The sequence below is a fragment of the Ochotona princeps genome, chromosome 25 (genome assembly GCF_030435755.1).
Source record: "Ochotona princeps isolate mOchPri1 chromosome 25, mOchPri1.hap1, whole genome shotgun sequence".
NCBI classification, from domain to species: domain Eukaryota; kingdom Metazoa; phylum Chordata; class Mammalia; order Lagomorpha; family Ochotonidae; genus Ochotona; species Ochotona princeps.
In genome coordinates, this window is record NC_080856.1 from 22,367,895 (window position 1) to 22,392,004 (window position 24,110).

Below are 24,110 nucleotides of genomic sequence, written 5' to 3' on the forward strand. Positions count from 1 at the left end.
AATTTTTTTTAGCACAACTGACTTTTAAAATCAGACTCCTAAGTCTTTAATAAATAATGTCTAAGTATTATTTACCTTCAGTTACAAAGAGTGTCTAATGCTCAGTATCAATGCCTTTGTTGTTTGCCTGTTTAAGCAAAATGAGCATAAAAAGATTACATCAGTAAAAATAAGCTTTTGGGAAAGGCAACAGATGGAAATAATCAAAACATTTTTGGAGTCCTTTAAAAAAATCATTTTTCTTTGAAAAGCAAGAGAGGAAGAGAGAGCTTCCATCTGCTGGTTTACTCTTCAAATGGCTACAACGTCAGATCTGAGCTGATTTGAAGCCAGGATCCAGGAGCTTCTTCCAGGTCTCCCATGTGGGTGAGGAGCCCAGGGACTTGAACCATCTTCCATTGCTTCCCCAGGCCACAGATAGGGAGTTGGATTGAAAGTGGAGCAGCCAGGACTCCAGTCAGTGCCCAAGTGGGATGCTGGCACCATAGGTGGAAGCTCAGTATACTACACCATGGGTCTGTCCTCTGGAGTCCTTTTTAGGGAAATAACAACAACAACAAACAAACAAAAACATATTTATTTGAAAGGAGGGGGGAGAGAGAGAAGCAAGATAGAAATATATAGATAAAGATCACCCATCTGCTGGTTCACTCCCAAAATGGCCATAAAAATAATGAGGATTAAGGAGAATCAAGATGGCAGAATAGGGGGATGTACAGTAACTCTAAAGTGGAGACTGTCATACCCAGATGTGAGGATACAATGCAGTATGCATCTCTACTTCCAGACTAAAGATGGACTCCAATGAAACTGTTTACTATATGACAATAGGATGATGGACCCTCTGCCATTGTCCATGCCCACAATAATGGACATATGTGCCAGAGACTAGCTCCGGCTGACTGAGAGCTTGCAAAGGATGCATGGATCGGCGAGACGATACGAAGAAGAGATAAGACACAGACCACTATGGCTTGATGCTCATAATGGACAACTCAGAAAAGTTGCCTTCTTTATTTATACACAAATCATCACAAGCTTTTACACAATATCCAATTGTTTCATTTTTACTTCATGGTTAAGAGGATACAAAATACCATGCCAGACAAATCTAGGATGTATTAAGGAGTTTTTATTAACCAAGCTGTGTGGTGGCAATCCAGACTAAAAATTAGCAAATGAAGTCATGGTGGCAATCCAGACTGAATCAAAACCTTGAGAATAAAATGATCATGACCATGAAACCCATCCATTCAACTGGTTACCTACATTCCAGCTTCCCCAGCATTGTACATTATCCTAAGAGACATGCAATGAACAACCTGGACACACTTACAAAGCTGCGAACATTCAGCTTTTCTGGGTTCTCTGTCTGCATTCCATTGCTGCCAGGCCTCACCTCTCCTGGCACCCTTCAAAGCACACAAATTAGAAATGCAATGCATCTCATGTTTCTGTCTTCACTGACTCACCCAAGCAGTGAACAGAAGGTGAGGAATACTGACATACAGGGGCCGTGTTCAGGGGCTGCCTTTGTCCTTGGAGTCTGTCTGCAGGAAGCCACAGAGCAAGTGGGTACTGGGGAAGGTCAAGAGAGCGAAGGAAGCACACGACCAACAGTGAGCCCCTCTCTACCGCGGGCCTGTAACAGGGCTTGAGAGGGGATTGGTTATGCAACAATACAATACCACTCCTCTCAGGTTCCAGGTGAGGATAAGTGAGCCTCATCCAACATACAAGTGGACAGAAAGGACCACATACATGGGGAGGCATGGCTTCCAAGCTCGTGCCCCTGAACTAGCTGCCTAAGACCCACAATGGTTTCTGGTTAATACAGGTTGCCTGGACCTGGCACAGTAGCCTAGTGGTTAAAATCCTAGCTTTGTATGTGCCAGGATCCTATGTGGGCGCTGGTTCATATCCTGGATGCTCCATTCCATTCCAGCTTCCTGTTTGTGGCATGGGAAAGCAGTAGAGGATGACTCAAAGCCTTGGGACCCTGCACCTGCATGGGAAACCCAAAAGAAATTCCTGGCTCCTGGCTTTGGATCAGCTCAGCTCTGGTTTTTGTGGCCATTGGGAGTGAACCAGTGGACAGAAGATCTTTTGGTCTCTCCTCCTTTCTGTAAATCTGACTTTCCAGTGGAAATGAATAAATCTGTTTTAAAATTTAGGTTATTCTCATGGTCAAGATTCCTGTAGATGTATTCCTAACAATTGCTGGTGATGCTGCTGTTCCAGGGGACGCATCTTCCGGAACACAAAGTGTAGGCTTCATGGAGGCAGTAGAGTATTGATTAATCCCCAAGAAGTTAAGGTCAGCGCAGTATGACATCATCTCTGATGTAGGTCTCTCCATGCCTATGAGCCGCTCCACCCTAAGGCTCACAGCACAGAGTCCTTTTCACTACCAGCACAGCTGCCTCCAGGATCTTTCCTGCACTTGAACCTCTTCAAGTCAACTTTGTGTTCTCCACAGAGTAACCCCCGCCCCCATTTCTGTCACTGACTTCAATTTCACCATGTGGCAGAGCCAGGAAGGCTCCGAATCATGTGTTATAAAATTAGAGATCCTGTGTCACCTCCCACCCCATGAACACCACTTCTATTATCATCATCAGGAATCTGAGTAGGGACAATTGTTCATTTTTGAAAATATGGAATCCTTTTCATTTCAAGCTGCCAGTGGCTTAGTCGGTTCTGTTCATGTAGCCTGATTTCCTTGTAAGAAATGGAGCCTCAGAATCTACAAGAGATCTGCAGATGCAGAGCAGAGTCAGGAGAGAATGCAAGCTGGTCCTGGCTGACTCTTGGACGAGCCGTTCTGAAGACTTGCATGTCAGAGGTCAAGGGCCTAAAGGTCATGGACAGAGCAGACAGGCAGAGCTGATGAGAAGCAAGTTTTAGGAATTTTTCGGGGGATTATGGTGGGTGGCAAAGAGAGGTGAAATTAAGGCGGTTATTAGAAGAGTAACAGGATCTGCTGAAATGAATTTAGTTTCTAGCTAGAAAAAAATAAACTTTAAGGATTGGGAAGTAGATTTTCATTAAGTTACAAAAGTAAAATCTGCTGGGAGAAAGAGAGGTTGTTCCAGCGTCTTAATACAGTGATTAGCTCTAGAGAGAAATTTTTATACACACTGAGAGGAAAGAAAAAAGGTGCTTGTATCAAAAGTCCCTCAATGTCAGTGAGAGGAGAGTTGATGGTCGAAGTGAGAACTCTGGAGAAAGCTATGGGAAATGAGCACATTGCTGGTTGGATCAACATTGAACAGAGTCATTTGGTCATGGCATCAGTCCGGCACAGCTCTTCCTCCTCATTTGCTGCTCTTGAGTTCACTGGAGGAGCCTAGGATATGACCTCAACATATGCAGCTGATTTTCTTTTCTTCGTTTCCATGGAGCTGAGTGCTCCTGTAGAGATAGATGGTACTCCAGTTCTGAGGAAATTGGAACGTGCCATTGGATAACTTCTATTGGCCTGATCGTAATTTCTGCCTGGCCAGTAGATGAAGCTTGTTCCTTCCCATTCTATGCCCATGTCCAGTGTGAAGAACAAAATTGCAAATGACAGCTGGCTACCACTAGTCCCTTGGCTTCCCACAGGCAAAAAAGGAAATTTCCAAAGGGAAAATATATGTCCCAAATTACATCACTTATGAATATTTAATAGAATAATTGACTGTCTTCTCAAAACTTTTTGGAAGCTGCTTTTAAAAAATTCTGTGTGAAATGACTGTGAAAGGAGAACCCGTGCCTTCTCCCCAGAGGCAGGTAATGGGGCAGAAAGTGAGGTGAAGAGAAGCCTGGGACACTGGAGCTCTGAGCATGTGCCTGTCTCTTTTCAGGACCAGGAAACCCCCTTCCCCAGGGCACTCTCAGCTCAGAGGCTCTCGCCTCGATGGTGCTTCCTAGATGGTAAGTGTTCCTGCATTTGAGCGAGGGGCTGGTACGGGGGGAGCAACAGTGCCTGTCGGTGATGGATGGAATGAGCTCCACTTTTCCAGCTACTCAGAAGGCCTTCTTGTGACACCCTGTGACCTTGCCATTTAACCAGTCCCCTTTTCCTAAACCAGTAATTCAGTAATTCAGACCAGTAGCTGGATTCTATAGGCATAAGATGAGTACTAATTTTTACCTTGCTTGCAAGTTCTGGAACTTTCTTATTACTTTAATGAGACTGTCTTTTTGCTATGATGTAGAAGATTTTGTGAAAAGGGTGGAAAATTCCAGTTGCATCCAGACCTATTCTGCTGAGCATAACATCTTGCATGCATAATAGGTTATTTATTAAATGGTTGCTTAATGAGCCTGTTTTCCATCTCAAGCACCTCTTACTCTCCTCGTTGCTGCCTACTCTTTTTTCACTGAATCACCCATGTTATAATATATTTCAATTTCTATACATTGTTGGCTTTTTAAAAAGATGTATTTATTTAATTGTTTGAAAGGCAGAGTGACAGAGGAAGAGAAGCGGAGAAAGAAAAAGAGAGAGAGGTCCTATTTGTATATGTTGGTTTACTTCCCAAGTGATTTAATCAGCCATGGGGGGCCAGGCCAATCCATCCTGGTTTCCCATACAGGGGAAGCAGGGGCCCAAGCACTGGAGCCATCTTCTGTTCTCTTCCCAGGCACATTAGCAGGAACCTGGATGCAAAGCAAAATAGCCAGGAATTAACATTCTGACATGAGTTGCTGGTGCCATGAGCAGCATCTTAACTTTCTGAACCACAATACCAATCCCATGTCTATACATTCTGATTTACATACTACCTAGGGTACCCACTATCTAGTCTCAATTACGGAGACAGGGAATTCTTTGTGTGTCTCTCTTGTTTAAAGAGTGGAATGCAGTATAAATGAGGTATGTGAGTATGTAAAATAATAGTGTTAAGATGGGGACATGCGTCTCTATGAGCTCTCAGAAGAATCACATGACAGGTTTTCTTTTATTCATGGTTCATGTGCTGTCTTTTTTTTTTCCTTTTAGTACCCTCAGTTTATACAGTGACAAACACAATTGTCTGCTATGCCTAAAGTTATTTATATATCTTTTTCAATGATGAAAAAAGTTATTCTGTTCTCTATATAATCTTAGATAACTTTAGATATTTGCCTTAACCAACATTATAGTTTTAGTCTATAAAAAGCTATGTTAAAAATGCTTCCATGGTTATTACCAAGGTGGCAGTCATGGTTAAAAAAAAGAAACACGAAGTAGAATAATTCCTTCTGAGGCAAATCTTGCTGTGTTTTTGCTTTCTAGAAAGCACAGACAATAACCCTCTTTTTCTTTATTCGATTTCTTTTGGAAAAAAAAAAAGCTAGTCATAATAGGTTGTGACTTTTAAATGATTACTTGAGAAAGTTCCTTTTTATTCTTTGTGCCTCTTTTGAGGGGTGGGCAGAAAAGCTATTTGTAATATTTGGATTCAGATTTAAGTTACAGGGAACATGATTCTTCTTAGTATCCAGCGTAATCAAAATAATTTGTAAGTAAAATTTGTAATTAAAAAAATTGTTTTTCTCAAAACATGGATGCAGCCCAATCCCTTTGAAGGGATGCTTAAATCATAATTTTGGAGTGGGACAGAAGTGTTTGGCTTCCCTCAGACATGGCTCTGGGGTTGTAGTTTGAAAGTAAAATACTCCAAGTTAACATTAAAAAAAAAAGTGAAATGATTCCTTTCAGGCTGTTTGTAATCCTGCCCCTTATCTTCAAACTGATTCCCCAAATGGCAGTCACATGCCTACAAAGTCCCTCAAACCAAATTTTCTTCCAGCTTTGCTTAAAAAAAAAAAAAACAAAAAAAAAAACAATAATCAGTCCCAGCTCCACTTAGGGTACTGTGCTAGCTATGGGAGACATTGAAGAAAATCAGCAGGTCTCTTTCATAGTGATCTGTGAAGAAAGTCTCTGCAGGAAGCCTAACAAATGTAAATGTGTGGACACAGGAGCAGTCATTCTCCCTGGGGCAAGGACATTGACATGAGGAAAGTGTCCTGGTGGGAAAAGATTATAAGCTGTCTGTAAAAATTCCCGAGATTGGGGCCTCTAATGTGGCATTGCAGGTAATTCAGGAGGGCTGCCTGCTGCCTCCGCCCTGCTGAGTGTCCCTTTGGGCATTGGTTGGAATCCCAGCTGCCCTACTCTCTCTCCAGCTCCTTTTATCCCACCTGGGGAAGCAGTGGAGGATGGCCTAAGGCTGGATTCCCTGTATCCACATTAGAAACCCAGAACCACTTTTAGCCAGGGACAGTCCTAACTATTGCGACTATCTGGGGAGTGAACCAGTGGATGCAGGATCTCTGTCCTTCTTCTCTCTGTAACTCTGCCTCTCAAATAAATAAGTAGATAAATCTTTTTTTTGAAAGACCAGTAAGAGCTTAATGGGAAGGGTTTTCCAAACATCGGATTTGAAGCAATGGAGGCAAAGGAGTGTTGGGTTTTTCTTAAGAGACTGCGGGATCGTCGGAGATAAAGCCTGCTTGAAATGTGGAAGATGTTGTACATTTGCTTGCTGCGTCTCAGAACACTCTGAATGTCATGTGCGTTTTTTTTTTTTCCCTTAGCAACTTCTGCTGATCGCTTTTATCGAATTGACAGATCTCAGGTAAGTTTTTTCTGCCTGCTTGTGAGAGTGAAAAATTCCCAATGCAGTACTCTGTGTCAATGGGTAAACTCATGAACATTTAAAACAAGTATGTGAAGTTGTGCATAGGCACTTGTACTCTAAGCTGTAAACCTTGACTTCACATGTTTTATAAATGTTCTATATGTTTCCATCTATGATACTTCCTTTACGTTCACATACCACTCAACGTGATGTGGCTTATTGCTCAAATGAATACAAAAATAACTTGCCTTGTAAACACGATCACAAACTTACCCTTCAAATTTCCACCCAAATTGCTGCATTTACTTCTTTCGACCTGACTTTTGTGCCTCTTTAAGCTCATTTCCAGTTAACAAGTTTTAAAAAGTCAGGGTTCATCAATTCCCAAAGTTCTGTAATTAAAAGAAGAATGTATTTGCTCAAGCTTAGCAAGTCTTCCCGGTAACCACATTTTTCTGGTGAAAATGAACACTTTGTATTAACCCTAAAGATAAAGTCAAATGTTAGCTGTATGCTAATTGACTCTAGGTGAGAGGACTAAGGTGTCTTTTTCTCATGTTGGTCCAAGTGGCAACTAGTCTGTCATTTTGATTTGAAAAGTAGAAGCAAGATCATTTCAAGACTTAATGTGATGCTGATTGATTGGAAATCCTGAACCAAGAAGATTCATCTGTTGTTATTCGCTCTCGTTAGAGTGTTGCTGCAGGGGTGGGAGTGGGGACATCACTGGCCAGTCCTCTGATAATATACTGTGATCGTTTTGTTTGTCACAAACTATTATTAATGTCTGAGACCACTGTGGTTTTTGTTCCCGATGTCATTCAGATGTTGGGTTTGTGCATCCTGTCAATCATTTGGCACAGTAATTTGTCTTCCTAGGAACATTTGCACTTTGTGATGGAGATTTCCCAGGATGAGATTTTTATTCTGGACCCAGATATGGTGGTGTCACAGCAGGAGGGGACACCCCCAGGCATGCCTGATCTGGTGGTGGAGCAAGCCTCTGGGTGAGTGTGCGTCTTCCTTGTGGGTATTCACATGAGGCTGGCCACAGGAAGGCCTCTGGGTCTGGTTGGCTTTGGAATTGAACTTTTGTTGACATCAAAAATTTTTTTTTGACAAATAGGTGGTTCTCTTGTCAGTCTGTTTTTCATGGATGAGTGGCTATGTAGAATTACTTTCCAAGCAGAGTTCCATCATGTCTGTACCTAGTTTTTCCCACTGCATCCGTACTTCCTAACAATTCTAGAACATTTTTTGTTTGTGTATGAACACTTATTGTGGCTCTGTTATGCATGTATTAATGGACAGTGTTGATTTGTCAATTGCTATTTTCCTCCTGCTGCTCTCTCTTTCTAGCCTACCTGAGATGTGTAGATTGAAAATGAAAATAACACTGACACAGCAAGTGATTCTTATGAGCGCTGTATTGTACTTCGTGAAAAGATTAAATGAAGTAATGTAGGCAATAATGGAACATAGCTCCTGGTACTTGATAGACATGCATTACATACTATGTTATTGAAATAATAATCATCTTTTCACCCTGTCTCTGAAAATTTGGTTCTCCTATTCTCCTGTATCCATGGATAAGAATGTGGAGGCATAATAGGCCATGTTACTTGCATAATATTACACAGAAGATAAACAGGGAAACTTGAAGTTTGGTCCCACAGTTTTATGGCAGAGTTCATGCAGGTAACTCCCGCCTTGCACTCCTAAGACATCTTGCACAGATTATTTTAGCAATTCAGATTTATTTAGAGCTCTTTTATGCTGATACTGATATGCACTTGGGAAACAACTGAGCGAAAATGAGAACAGAAGAATGTCTGCCTTTGTCAAGTCAATCGTTAGTGGTCCTTGGAGGCTGAGTGGTTGAAACAAGAATTTGCCTAGAAAGCATATAGATGTTCACACAAACAGCAGAAGCAGAGTGTGCGTACACACTGGAAATAGGCAGATGCTCTTAAAATGGTCCCTTTTTCACAGGATTCTCTCCGCATTGTTGCTATTTGCCAGTGTATCATGGTCAGCTGAGATGCAGTTGCCATCTTGGTAGGAAACCACACCCTACCACAGAACCACAGACGCTAGTATTCACGTGTATTCATCCTGGCAGATCCTAAACTCTCACCCTTGATCTTCATAAAGTGAGCCTAGACCTTAGTAAAGTAGCTCATCCTACTGAAGTGGCCCTGGACTTGACCTTCCCAAGATAGTCCCTCCAAGCTAAGTGATGGCTCAAAGAGCACCTTGTATGGATTCGACCACAGTTAGCTCTAGCTGGCGGGAAACAACACAACAAAAAAAAAATCAAACCTGTAAACTCCACCAGAACCTGAGTGTGAAGGCAGTCATTACACCAAGGAGGCACAGAAGCCACGAGGTGACGGAGAATGCCTCACTGTGGACTGCTCTTTCTTGCTCCAGGTTATCAGACTGGTGGAATCCTGCCCTTCGGAAACGGATGCTCAGTGATAGTGGCCTGGGAATGATAACTCCCCATTATGAAGACTCAGATATGAAAGATTTCAGTCACTCCCGTGTGCTACAGTAAGGAACTCTTGCTTTTCTTTTGCTCAGTGCCGCAGTGAATGCTGGGAGGGGCTTGTAGCATGAACTGCTCACTGATGGGAAGGACTCTTTTCCCAGTGGTGCTTAATCTGTATCATTCTGTGTGTGTCACTGTGTGCTTTCACATTTGGGCTCATCTGCTCACTTCTGTCCACCTCAAGCTCTGGATAGAACTTCATCTGTTTCTTTTGCTTCTGGGTCATCCTGAAACTGTGTGGATGCATCAATAAATACTATAAACTCACTAGTGTTTTCTTTACTAGGGTGCAGTATTATACAAAGAGATCATGACCAGTTTGGCAGAAACACATAGTTTTGCTTATGTAAACACTGACTTAACGCTTCAGTTGGCTTAAATCTGTGTTACTGCCAAGTGCTTTTGTGTGGTAAGGCTAAATGTGTTCCAAGTTGTGGATGCGGTGTTTGTGAGTAGAACACAGGGTTTGTTCGTACATCACAGTTTTTCAATGCGTTTTTCTGAGGTCTGCTCATGGTTAGTAAGTAGGACACATGTTGGGGTTTTTCAATGAGTTCCGCTACCTTTGTGTTCAATGAGTCCTCCCTCCTGCCATCCTTCATTTCAGGAACAAGTTGTAAGTACAGTCAGTGGTCACAGAGACGCTAGTGCTCATCTTTGTTTTCAACCTAGTCACCCCATCTCAGAGGTTCTGTAGATTCACAAATTTAGGCTAATATCTAGGGGTAGGCGGAGGTTCTATTCAACTAGTGACAACAGCCTTGTAACACACAGTTCCACCTTTGTGACAAAACACTGGGATGAGATTGCTTAGACTTTGAGAAATGAGAGATTAATTGGAGAAGCAAAACAATGCATAGTTGGTGAAAGAAGATTGGAAGACATTTTTGTGTGACAAAGGGGAAAAAAACCCAGAAATCTGGAGTTAATTATGCCATTGGCAAAGGGTCTGCTCAGATGGCCCAAGGGCAGAAAGAGACTTCATTTTAATTGCTTTTCTGTATTACCTTTATTTTCTTGTGTGCAGAGGAGAAAGGGGAAGACCCAATCTCTATGGATTTTGTTTTTTTAATTAAACATTGTTAGCTCCTGACTGCTAACTATTCAGGTATTTCTCCAGTTCCTTTGTCTACAGTATCACAAACCGGAAGCCATACTGGGGGACAGTTTCCCTGTGGGCACATGTATTGGAAAATTAGAGCTTTAGATGCAGAAACAAGACAAAGCAAATGACTGTTTCATTGTTCATGTGTGTGTGTATATATATATATATATATATATATATGTATATATATAATATTTTCTAAAAGTTGAATGCAATTTCTGGTTTTCTATGGCTTGATTTTGCTACAGGAAGCACATTGTACATGTCTACATAGATGAAGTGATTATTCCTGAGATGGAAAGTAACCTTCCCAAGAGTTACACATAAATGTACAACTTCACGTAATAGCCAGATTTTTAAAAATACTGTGTTAAAATCAACTCTTACTTTTTGAGTTTCAAATAAAATTTAAAAATAAAAAAAATTTTTTTCCTGTTTTTGAAATTGATCTTCAGTTGAGGTGTTTTCATGGTCATTCATGGCTCTTTCATAACTCTAATGAACTGGAGCTGTTGAGTCTTTTCAAGCAAGCAGTTCTGCAGAGTCACTTGCAAAACAGATAAAACAGTATCCAAATATTCACCCTAGACTTTGAGCTTGCGCAGCTGCGTTGCTGGATGTTGTGGTACAAGCCAGACTCATTGCAATACACCAGAGAAATAAAAATAATTGTTTTGGATCACATTAAATAAACAACAAAATACATAACTTAATTCCTCCGTTGTTTTCCAATTCGTTTTGCTGTGTGTGCCATTTAATTGTTTATAAATAACATCATCTTTTTATTTTCTGAAGAGATCATCTCTGGTACAAATTCACAAGATTCGCACTTACAAAGCTGTCTTAATCATGGTCATAATCACTACAATAATGAGACAACCTCTACTTGTTTGTACCCTAAGAAATTCCCTTTAATTTTTAAAATGACCTTATCTACTTCTTTCTTCTTCTTTTTTATTTAAAGCAAGCATATTTCATATATTTTATATGTACAGTTTTCAGAGAATAACGAAACTTGGCACTCTACGCTCCCTGCCTTTCTCATTCCCCTTCTCCCTCTTCCTACTTTTGCTGTTAGCCAGTGCTTTGCAGACAGCTAAACTGGGGCTCATAGGAAGTAACGTTTTTTTCTTAGGTCACTCGCCATAGCAAGTTTGGTTTAAATTGAGGTTGGTTTGGCTTGTGACGCCTTGGTTTTTTCCACTGTGTTATACTTTCCCAAGGAAAAAGTTGCCAAGACAGTGTAACAGGGTGCTCAAAGCCTGAGAGCCTTGAAAAGGTATACTTCTGTTTCTTTAACAGAAGTATAAATTTAACAGAAATATAAATACAGTGGTACTATGTATGCACAGAAAAGGTACCTATATATTTGCTGAAGAGTAAGGATGATTGAACATTTTAAAGCAGGTGTGGCTACAGAAAAAAAAATAGGTCAAGACAAAAATATCAAATATTTAAAATAACTCCAAGTGCAGTTATAACCATAAAATTAAATGGAAATAACTATAAAGTAATAATTTTTATGACCAGAAGAGTATTTGTGTGTCCATAAAAGGGTAATGTCATCAAAGATTGAGTTATAAGGTCTGATTTATGATTCTAATTGGATTCTAAGAAGCAGGTTGAACTATTCAGCCCATTGTTTATTAAACAGCTCAATATTGGGCCGCTTCAGGACTAAGTAAGAAATAATTGCTGCCTTTGAAAAGTTTCCTTTCAAAGTGGAACATTATCATAAGCCAATTATTAGAGCTCCCCCTGATGATTGAAATATATGGACATATATAGGGTGCTCTAAAAATAACAGAAGATGTAATTTTTTTGTTTTACATTTCCCCTTTATTAATTTTTGTTTGAAAAATGTTTTAAGGATTACTAAAAACAGCCTCAATATGGTTTTTAAGTTTCAGATGTCCTGTTCCTTTTCACTCTTTCTCCTCGATATATGGCCAGAAATACCCCTGAGATAATTAATGAGTTTCACTGAAAGTTTCATCCTAATTCTACCTGATGTTTCCATAAAGAAACTCATACAGCGAAGAAGTATTTGGTAATAGCTAAAGCACCTAATAATGCTTTCAATGGATACAGCTTACCATTCGGCATCCCTGAATCAGGAAATGACACAGTGATGGCCTTGAAACCGTCTGCCTTCTTCTGAAAACTCAGATGTTCTGGTCTGAGTGTATGAGAAATAGCTCCGTTGCTTTCTGATCCCAAACTGCTTCCTTTATTTAGCTTCTTCTGGGAAGAGTAGATTATGGCATGACCCTCACGGAGAGGGCAGTGGTGTTTATTGTCAAAGCCTCAGGTTCTCAGTGGGAAGACAGACTATTAAGCAACGGTTTGGCTGTGGAAATATACCTTGACCATCACAATCAGATAAGAGGGAGAAAGTTAATCTTCTTAGTGGGTTTCAGGTTTTGCAGGAATATATATCTTAGAGATCAAATTGGAGCTTTCAGTATATAGATAGCTCCCGGCATCTATTTCACCAAGATATTTGGGTCCTATTATTTAACTTTGGTCTGAATCTTGCTTGCTCTGGATAATCACTCCAGATGGGAAAAATTCTGATCCATATCTTTCTCCTGACCTTACCTCAATTTGTTCTTTTTTCTATTCAGACAAGTAAATACCGTGTTAGTTTGTAAACTAGTTAAGAAAAATTTTTGTTGGTTGTTGTTTTAGTCGGTCCTCCAACTGTCATGCATCTGAAGGCTCTAAACCCACTGGGGAAAATGGAGTCACATTTCCAAGTTCAGTTAGGGAAAGAGCCAGAGTAAAATTCCCTTGAACCAGATCTTATTTTGACTGACATTGAAGGGGGGAAAAAAAACTTGCCAAGTGAAACAACTTTAATATTAAACATCTATTTTATTTAAAATGGTGCCAGGAAATTCTGGCCTTCCATTTGCATGAGTTCCAAGTTCTGCCAATGATTATAAAATGAGAAGATGTTATTACTCTGAAGTGACTCTGTTATTTTCATTTGTGCAAGCTGGCAGATTTTTTAATCACACTTCAGGAGGAATGATGAGTGTAAGGCAAACCTGATCGGGTCCTTCTTTAAAGCACATGAGCTCCTTGGGTGAGCAAGTGAGGTGTGTTGCTGCTTCTTCACAGCCCTTTGCACCACACCTGTGGTTGTGGCACTCAGAAAGGCAGGCTTTTAGGGTGAAGGAATGACATCACATATTATTGGAGAAAAGGTACTCCATCAAGCCGAAGTAGAACATGTGTTTGCTGGTATCGTTATAATAAATTGAGTGCTAGTGACATAGCGTTGTGACAGCATAATTTGTGAAATGTTGAAAATTTTTGTTAGACTCACATATTTCAAACTTTAATATTCATCCATTTTATGTAGAAAACTCACACACCCAAAGCAATTAAGATGTGCTTGAATCTTTGTGTGGAAGAGATGTTGTGTCACAAGTCAGAACGTTTAACATAACTATAGTACATATAGAAAATCACAGGCCCTGTTGAGGTTAGAGTGAGTGTCCAGGAATGACTGTGTCCAGAACCCTATGTAGTGAGGAAAGTCTTGTTTCTGAGTGGTGTTGGTACTGTCAGTGCAGTTTGGGCTTTGAAGAGGTTGCTCGTGTTCTTTGGATGCAAAGGAAGATGGCTAAGTGGGTGGGAAGCCATGAATTAGTGAACACTTATGAATGGAACAGGTGAAGGTCCTAAGGATTCGAACCAAAGAAGGCAGGGCAAAGCCAGAGCTTTGGGATACACAGGGGCAACGTGTCGGTTGCATTGTGGTTGTCTTCAGGAGATGTGCTAGAGCATCTTCCTGCTCCACCTAATTTTTTTCTTCCGTGTTTTAAGAATTGGATGCAGAACTGCACACTTTGCTTTTATAGAGAGAAGTAGCTGCAGCCAAGCACTGACCCAAGAACCATGGCGCCTCAGAGCAGCGTGGCCTGTCCTGAGTTCGGAGATGGTGCAGTGGCCTTGCTTATGGGCATCGAGTGCTAGCAATAATCATGGTGCTCAGTGGGGTTTGCTTTCCAGTCCAGAGCTTCATGTTGCAACTTACACTTAACAGAAATTAAAACCTTCAGAAAAATCCAGCTGGACAATTTCTCAACAAGCTGTGAACCAGGGCTTCCACAATAACAAGCATTTCAGAGTTTGTGTTATACTAAATGGCTCTTGGTAGGGTTATAGAATAGCGTATCTTTCATCTCCCTCTAACTCCTATTTTTTTTTTAATTAGGCAACTATATTGCAAAGAATGACTCCTTAAAGTAAAGCATCATCTTTTATTTCTATGTAATTGCTGTCTAATACTTTTTATTCATTTCATCTCTATAATGTTAAAATTCACCGTCCTAGTTTCATGATGAATAACTTGTTAAGGATGAATTTCATATACTCTAGATCTGTCTTGCATCAGTTACATTCCCATAATCCGTTTTTGCCCATTCTTCCCTCTTCGTTTCGTTGGAGTTCTTTGGAATTAACAATAGGTGGCAGTAAAATTTCAGATTCTAAGGGAAGTGAGGGACCCAGACCTTTCTCAGCTACTGACTAGAGAGGGTACAGAACAGAAATCAGTTCATACAAATTGATGTCATAGAGTGCTATTTTATAAAAGCCAAATCTAAGTAAATGTGGAAATGTATTTTGAAAAGCAGAAAGGATTTGAAGTATACCTCACAATCAGGGCCATCGGTGTATTTTTTTGTGTGTGAGAGTCTTAGAGACAGAAATATTATGAGAAGGCAGGAAGTTCATGGAAATTAACATCAGAGGCGAGATTCGCCAAGCTGTTCTCTTTCTGGGATTTTACTCCCCTACCTTCCCCCCAAACAGCCCTCTCTGTCTCCCTGCTTTGGCTTTGCACTTTCCCTGCCCCTCCCCTGTGTTGGTGGTGAATGTTACCTTTGAGGGTGTTTGGCGTGCCCTGAATGGATCTGTGACCACTTGAATAGAGAGTGTGTTTGTCTTTCTCTCATTTCAATGCCACTCTGTGTGGCTGCTGCAACTTTCATCTCGCTCACTCTCATTCTCTCCCCTGTTCTCTTTTACTGTATCTGCTTTGTTAATGGTCTTAAGAGGAATATTCATAATTACAGGGAGCAAGAGCAAACAAAGGGAGGATTATAGCTGGTAGAGATTCCCAGTGCTAAGGGGTTTGAGATTCCTTTTTGCCTAATTAGACATGCTTCGGAACTAAACTGGTGATGGTGAAGATGTTACTTGGATTCATGATCTTGCCATTTCTCCCTAAAACTCTTGCAGTGTCATAGGCCTGGTCTACCAATTTTCCCGGGATAAGCAGTGCACATTCTTCAGGAAACCTCCAGGGAAGAAAGTCATTGCTTGGAAATAATAATCTGGTGGTATGCTTTCAAAGTACATCGCATCATCCTCTGCTTACTTGATTTAAGCAAAAATGTTTGAGTATCAACAATTTCAGGACATATGTGAATTAGTGTAGTTTCATTCTTCGAAGGGAAGAGAGAAGAAAAATTAAGAAGGCATTTCTGCAAAAGAGATTCAGCTTTTGGTTTACGTCTGGAAGGAATGCCTAAGTGGGAACTAAGTTTTCATTTTGTGATATCTCCAGAACTTAAGCAATTTTAATGGTGCGAGTAGAAAGGAAAGTCAAATCTGGGGAATTTTGGCTTACAGCTTCACCAAAGGCAAAAGAATGTCATGAACATAGGGGAAGAGACGGGAAGGTTGGACTTCACCAATGTTTGAGAAAGGCAAATGAGGAAAGCCCTGGACGTTCTCAGATAGTCAAGAGGAAAAAAGAAAGAAAGAAAAATGGAGAAGGAAAGAATAGAGAGTTGGTAGCTGGGTATGAAAGACTTCTCTTTTGCTTCCTGGGTATGACAGCTGACAACCCCATGCTTAATTAAAGTGATCATTTTACGGAGGGCCTCACCTTTATAGTCGGAATTAAGACAGTAATAGAAATGAATCAGCAAAGGCCCGGGGCGAGTTGTTTTCAGTACGTAGCATGTATGTGTTACTTTGCTGCCAGGACTGGAGCAAGGATGTTTACTGATTTGTGGTGTGTTAAACAGAATATAAACTCAGCCTAGCATTCCACTTCTACTTTCTGTTATAATCCCATGATAAGCAGGAAATGAAGAAACCCTGGCTGCCCCAGTCAGGCATGTGGGGATGTCACAATTCCTGCACCCCATCTAGCCTGTTATCATAGAGAAATGTCTCCCAGCTGGATATTTTCAGGGTATCTATCTCTGCTTTTGTTTGTGTTTAGATTTTCCTTAACACCTCTCCTGAAAGCTTACTGTCAGTCCAGCTCTGTATGGATCCCTTTCTTGACCAAGTCCCTGCTAAGAGATGATTGAGAAGTGTTCACTAAAAAATATGTGAGTTGGGGACAGTGGGAAGGGAAATAAGCATTCATTTGGGGTAATTCTCTGAAAAGATAGTTGATTGCCAATATTCATCATTTCTCCTGTGCCTTTCAGAGGAATTCCAAAGTGTGTGGCTTTTCATACTGTGTCTATTATATAAGGAAAAGAATTATGTAGCTTTTGAGGAAGAGTCATGGATGAAAGCCATGGTTGCTATTGAATTGAAGTCATGAGTTGAGAAAGAGAGCAATATGACAAAAATTCTTTCCTTTAGAACCGGAATTAGAATGGTATTATTCACATGTATACAAGAAGTGTTGTTACAGTATGAGTGTTCCTGCAAAATGTGTGCAAAGGCTGACACACTTTTGAGTCTCATGATTTCAGTCTAATGAAATACCGCAAGAGGTGGACTATTTCTGAAAGAGCCTTTGCCTTCACAAATACCATACGCGTTGCTGGTAGAAAACTGGGCAGATGTGTTCAGTGTCTTCAATCCTTTCACTTGATCTATTTGACAGATAAGAGGCTGAGAAGGGGGGCCTGCTGATGAAAGGTGATCTAAAGTCTGTCTTGGAGTGTCTTGTGCTATACTGATGACTGAGTGCAGAAACAGAGCTGTCCAGTGTCGTACCCACTAGCTGATGTGTGTCTCGCATCTCATTCCCTTAAAGTCCAAATAGCCACAATATTATTCTTGGAAAATGTGAATTCTAAGATGTTCTTGCTAGATCTAGTTGGATAATTTAATATACTCGCTTTTTCATGTAAACACTCTACTCCCAAGAACACACTCCTTTGCACCCCAAAAGGTATTACCTGAACCTGACATATATAATATACATGTTACATAATATATAATATATGTTACATAATATAGAATATGTAATACATAATTATATTGTGTATTATATATTATATAATATATTATATATATAATCTTTAAGAATTCAAAGCAGCTTTTACTTTTGGATCTATAATATGGACATACTAGCATCAAAATGAAAAAGGATATTTTAATTTTTCCTTATTAAATTTTTTTCCTATGTCTAAAATAGTGGTTTTTTTTCTTAAACTTTGTTTATTTGCAACTCTGTATATATTAGTTTCAGAAATACTGTCTTCATCTAAAAGGAGCAAAAGTTATCGTTTTTTTTGCCAAATAGGGCTAACAATTGAAAGGACACTTTGACAAATATTCAAATATTCAAGTAAAGACTCATAAAAGAGTAATTAAAATGGAAAAAAGCAAAAAGATTTCAACAAAGTATTTTTGCTTTGAATCTCTATATTTTGCTTTTAATCTCTATATTTTAACTGTTCAGGAACACAAAGTGTCTTTCTATTTGTGTCTTATGCTTCTTTCGTCAATATTGTATATTTTAATGTATTTAGAATTATTGTTTCCTCTTATTTTCCTTTTTCAGTGCAGTGAAAAAGTTGTCAGACTTCTCCCAGATACTGGGCAAACTTTTGCCCTCTTTACCTCCTGTTGTCATCTAGCTATTTGACCATTACATTTCTTTTCTTACATTAATATTTTCAAAGGCTCTGTTTTCTCTCCTCTTTACTTCCCAACTTGTTCCCTTGCTTAAATTTCTAAATTTCAAGATTTATTCACAGTTTTTACCTGCTGTATGCAATCATCTTTTTTAGTATGTACCCACCCCACATCATGTTTTCTATGTGTGGCATTTGACATAAAAGCTCAAACTGGTTCTTTTTGTATTTTTGTATTATTTGTATTTGGTGAGTTCTTTCTGAAATTTGGAGTTTTGTGTTGATAAGGGCAATGAGCGACGTGGTGTGTTGGCGGAAATATGACTTTGGGTCAGCAGGCTTCACGTGCAGATCTTACAGGACTGCTCTGAGGTTTGGTTCTAATTCTGATGAGCTGGACACTGTGGCTCATGGTGGAGGGTGTTCACCTATGCCTCTTCAGTTAATATCAAAATATTTTCTGTGTCCTTGAATTAAGCCAAATTTCTATTGCACTGGGTATTTCTTCTTCAAGTATCATAATTTAGGTGTATGCACCTTTCAAGGATAATATTTCAGTTACTGTTTTTGATCCTCTGTTATTTCTCATAGAGTTCCAAGCAATTGAAGAAGAAAGTTTTATTCTGCCTTATTAACATGGAGATAGTGCAGTAATTGCCTTTAATTTGTCTTTAACCTTTTAACTTGTTGTCGTGCTCTCTTCATAGTCCATTCCCCACAGCAGGTTCCTTGAAATGCACAAATAAAACAAGGCTTTTTCGCTTGAAAATTTCACTTCATTTAGCTTAGAAGATATGTGGGCCCTTCAGGGTGCTGATGGAAAAAAATGGACCAAATGATGTTTGTAAAGATCATTTTGAAATTCTGGCAGAGTATTTTGGAAACTATCTGAAGACGCTTTGTTTGCATATATTTATCTTGTTGGTACCAGAATAAACTTTCCTTTTGATTCTGTGTTCCAGATGTGTCTTGTGATGTCCTTGAGAATCTCAGGCACTTCTAAGTGGCCTTCTGTTTCGCTAGTCCTCGTGATTATTACTCATTTTCATTTTGGCAAAATATGAACTACATATATATCTGACAACTTCCGATGAAATCTCGTGGCTTTATCCCCTTTCGCACTCCCGCTGCCTGAGCCGCGAGTTCCGCTCCTCTCTCACCTGCTCATGAGGCTTAATTTATCCTTCAAAGCCAACCTAGATGGCTCTTGTATTTTGGGAAAAACAAAGAACGGCTCTCTTTTCTTTTCTCCATGCTACTGTTTTACTTTATTTATGTTTTGGTCACTATCTATAACTTTATAGAGGCATGTATTTTCTATACTGTGATCATTTGTTCATATATATATTTTTTCACTAGATTAATGCATTCCTTAAAACTGTTCTTTGACTATTCATCATTTTGTACAGAGCCTGATAATACTTAATTCAACAAGTCAAAGATTTAGCCATAGGTAATGCCTGTTTAGACCTCAGGCAACAGAAGAAATTTTTAGATTGGAGGCTCAAATTTTGTTTTGTTTTCACTTTGCTGAGGTCAGTGAAGTAAAAGTGTAAATTATACCAAAACACATATTAAAAAAGCAAACATAAATTCTCTGTAGACAATTCTAAGACATTCATGATCAGGAAAAAGACATTAAGGGTTGAATGTTGTCATGAGACAACTGGAAAGCTGAGACTAGTCTTACGGGAGTAGTTACTGTCTCCTTATTTAGCTGTGCTTGGAGAAAACAGTGAACAACCCAACAACCCAGGAAAATACTGTATGTGTTTCAGGTGGTGGGAAGAATATGCAGTGAGTTTTCCTCCATATTTCAGTGGTCAATTTTGAGAAAGATTATCTGTCCTGTGATCCAGCCTCAATTTTTAAAGTAACTCCTTCTATTTCTGATTTGGGGGAGATTTCTGGGCTCCTGAGCCAAGTTTTGTAGAACGTTTTATGCCTTTTTTTGACAGTAATGGATAACGTGCATGTCTCCTGAGTAATTTGGTAACTCACTGCAGTGAGAAATGAATTACTGAGTGAGGCTTGAAATACTCCATATGTCTTAAAATTCCACAAATCCAGGCACGTGAGAGTCACACAGCCCAGAAACACGACATGACTAATCTTTGCAAAACACTCTGAAATTGACAGTTCTCTTCCACTGCCTGGACATGGTACAGCATGCAGCCCTTGCGACTTGAGAGAGGCTTTCTGGAACCTCTCAGATTTCGTGTAGTGCTTTGTTCCTGCAGAAAGACAGCAAGGGCTCTGCCACACTGTCTGTTGGCATAGATTTCTCTTTGTTTTACTAGCTCTGAGACATTAATTATAATCCATCTGAGACATGGTTTTGTGTACTTCTCATTTGAAGATGTCGGGGTGAAGATGGTTCCTTGTCCCTCTTTGTTTTTCATACCCTAAACAGATTAATAAAGCAGCTCTCCTTACTGGTTTCCTCTTCAGAGTCACCTTCTAATTCTGTTTTCTCCTCATATGGCACCCTTCCTTCCTTTTTTTTTTCTAATGACTAGGAAAGATTATGATTGTCTTAATTGCTGACGGGTTTGGATATTGCTTGACTGTGATAAAGTCACAGTTTCAGACTCATTCCTTAGTGCTCTATCCACCTCACAGCTGGCCTAGGAGCAGGTAAACCTATCTAGAAGATTATTAGAAGGCAACATGTTGACTTTCTGATGAGCTCTGGAATATGATAGCATTTAAAGACGAGTGAGTTGACAGACTGTAGTCTTTCAAGCTTGAGATGAACTCATGTATATGGCTGTGTCCGTGTTGCTCTGAGTATCTCATTTAGTAGTCAACTCTAGGAAAGATGGTTTTTGTGGCTGGTGTGTAGTGTCATATTTGATGTCTGACTACCATAATTAGAAGTGCACCCACACATGCAATGATAAGTCATTGGTGTTTGAATATATTCAGTGTGACCCCAGGGACTTGCCTCTTGCCTGGCTTTGCTATTTCCAGGGTTTAGGAACCTAAGGCTACCACTGAGAGTCTATAGTATGCTCATTCAAATTTCATAGAGTAAAGTATAAATACAATGAGAATGCATGCTGTTTCTCCTACTTATGTCTCATTTTTCTGTTGTTGTTGCTCTGTAAGTAGGTCTGTTTCAATGCACAGACACTCTGCTGGATCTTGGGTACTAGATGACATTGTAGGATCTCATCTATGAATTCTCTTTCTGTGTCTCTTTTTTTTTAAATTTTATTTTAAATTCATTAATTACATTGTATTATGTGACACAGTTTCATAGGTACTGGGATTCTCCCCACCCCTCCCCAAACCCTCCCACCATGGTGGATTCCTCCACCTTGTTGCATAACCACAATTCAAGTTCAGTTGAGATTCCCCCATTGCAAGCATATACCAAACATAGAGTCCAGCATCTTATTGTCTAGTCAAGTTCAACGGCTTCTTAGGTATACCCTCTCTGGTCTGAAGACAGAGCCAGCAGACTATCATCCCGATCAATTAAAAGCTCCAACATACCATCAGCAAAAATTTACATCACGATGGAATTAATTGACATAGTAATGAGTAACCAATATGGTAAAAGTAAATGCGATTTCTTATCCACCTTCTGTGACCACCTCATTGACATTTCAATTTAGGTTTATACACAACATATAACATTCATAACATAACTTGTTATACATAACATCGTGTCATCTTAAATTAAGGCAAACATGTGGTATTTAACCTTTTGGGATTGGCTCATTTCCCTTAGCATTATGGTTTCCAGTTTGGCCCATTTGGCCACAAAGAACTGCATTTTGTTTTTTTTAATAGCTGAGTAGTATTCCATGGAGTAGATGAACCATAGCTTTCTTATCCAATCCTCTGTTGATGGGCATTTTGGCTGCTTCCATGTTTTTGCAATTACTGATTGTGCTGCTATGAACATAGGAGTGCATGTTGGTTTCTCATAAAACAAGTGTTCTGGATATATTCCTAGGAGTGCTGTTGCCGGGTCATACGGTATGTTGTATTTGAGTTGTTTGAATGTTCTCCATACTGATTTCCATAGAGGCTGTACCAGCCTGCAGCCCCACCAGCAGTGGAGTAGGGTTCCCTTTTCCCCGCAACCTCGCCAACAAGTGTTGTTGGTGCTTTTATTCACGTGGGCCAGTCTTACTGGCGTTAGGTGGTACCTCATTGATGTTTTAATTTGGATTTCCCTTATTGCCAGGGAACTTGAGCATTTTTTCATATGTTTATTTGCCATTTGGGTTTGTTCCTTTGTGAAGTGTTTGCCCATTTCCCGTGCCCATTTCTTGAGTGGCTTGTTTGTTTTGACATTTTGGTTGTTTTGTAGCTCTTTGGGATGACAACTCCAAAATTTTTTTTCCACATCCTGTGACTTCTTCATTGACATTTCAATTATTAGTTTATATACAACCAGGTTCTATACACCTTAAAATGGCTATAGATTACTATTCAGCTGTCTCGTGTCTATTTTAATTTCAGTATTTAGCAGTTTATAGCACTGAAGCATGATTTTGCTGAACCTGGCTGTTTTTCGGGTAGTCTAACTCTATAACTCTAACAAGACATATGTCAACAATTTAGGTGAACAGTGTTAGGAGGGATGTGCAGAGAAATCTTCAATACCCTAGTGAGGAGTAACTAATCTTTGTGTCCCACCAGTGAGGTATAAGTGCATCCACGCTGTTTCCTGTCTGATTTTAAGCTTTCCTTGACAACTCCAAATTTAACGGTTACTATCTGGCATGGAATATGGAGTTTTTAGAAACTCCTAACAGTTAACCAGTCTGGTTAGAATATGGCGATAGTTAATTGGATTGTGTCATACAAACAGCATATTAACTATATCATTTACTTATATTGATTTTATGGGTACCTATATTTTATAGGAATCTTGTTATGAAATTCTTCATTGTTTTTATAATTATAATCTATGAAATATTTATCATGCTTATTACGTCTCTTTTAGGTCACCAGTTTCTTCAGAAGATCATGGTAAGGATTTGTCTTATTTATATCAAGATTCATGATTAAAAGTTCAACCTTGGTCATTTTATTTAAATCATCGTGGAAAACTAGCTAAGAAGATATATTTAAAATATCACCCTTATATATATATGTTTTGAGTGTTAAAGCTCAAGCACTTTGAAAAACTAAATAAATCCTGGCCAGATTTCATATCTTCTATTATTTTCAGCTGTTACTGCTATTTCTTTAATAAATACCGTGAAAATTAAAGCCTGACTTCTATCCCATTTTTGGAAACATTTTTTTTAATTTCAGGTGAATCATATAACCTCTGTGAATCTGTTCTTCATATTTAAAATTGATGTTTATAGTAGAAATCCCCAGAGTTCCTTTATGGATTAGCCATTGGGACCATGTCTCAGGGTATCTGGTTGCAAAGACTGTTCTAACTTTGAAGTGAAGTGCAGTCTAAGTGCTATTAATCCTGATACAGTTGAGGTAAATTATCTTCATTTGAAGAGATTGCTGTCAGGGTAGGCTTTGTAACACAGTAAACTCACATTCCATATGGAAGCGTCTGTGTTCATGCCCCGCCTCTGCCTCAGAGGCAGCGTTCTGCTGACATACGCCGTCAGCAGCCGATGATGGCCCAATCACGTGGGTCCCTGCCACCCACATAGAAGATCTAAACAGAGCTCCTAGCTCCTGGCCTTCCTCTGACACAGCCCCAGCTATCATAGGCATTTGACATGTGAGCCAGCAAACGAGAGATCTCTTTCTCTCTCCCTCTTTCTCTCTGCCTCTTTCTCTCTCATTAAACCTCTCAAACATTTTAACAAGTAGATTAATCTTTTAAAAGAGAGATATCTGTGTTGACATGGTCCAAAGGTTAAACAGTGGCCTGTAGCATTAACATTTCATAGGAGTACCCGTTCACGTTCCAATAGCTTCACTTGTCGTCCAGCTCCCTGCTAACGCACCCGGGAAAGGAAATGGAGAATGAGCCAAGTCTGTAATCT

At 39.6% G+C, this 24,110-nt stretch overlaps 1 protein-coding gene across 4 annotated transcripts in view; it reads left to right on the forward strand.

Annotated features, from left to right (window-relative positions):
* Positions 1–24,110, forward strand: part of DGKI (diacylglycerol kinase iota) — a 402,429-nt gene that overhangs the window by 337,606 nt on the left and 40,713 nt on the right. For 2 of the 4 annotated variants that reach the window (XM_058654978.1, XM_058654979.1), the window contains 5 exons: positions 3,849–3,918; positions 6,574–6,614; positions 7,497–7,624; positions 9,051–9,173; positions 23,093–23,118. In XM_058654978.1, the coding sequence (XP_058510961.1) occupies positions 3,849–3,918; positions 6,574–6,614; positions 7,497–7,624; positions 9,051–9,173; positions 23,093–23,118 (388 nt within the window). The remainder of the gene's footprint in view (positions 1–3,848; positions 3,919–6,573; positions 6,615–7,496; positions 7,625–9,050; positions 9,174–23,092; positions 23,119–24,110) is intronic. The other 2 variants (XR_009244222.1, XM_058654980.1) reach the window with 2 other exon arrangements.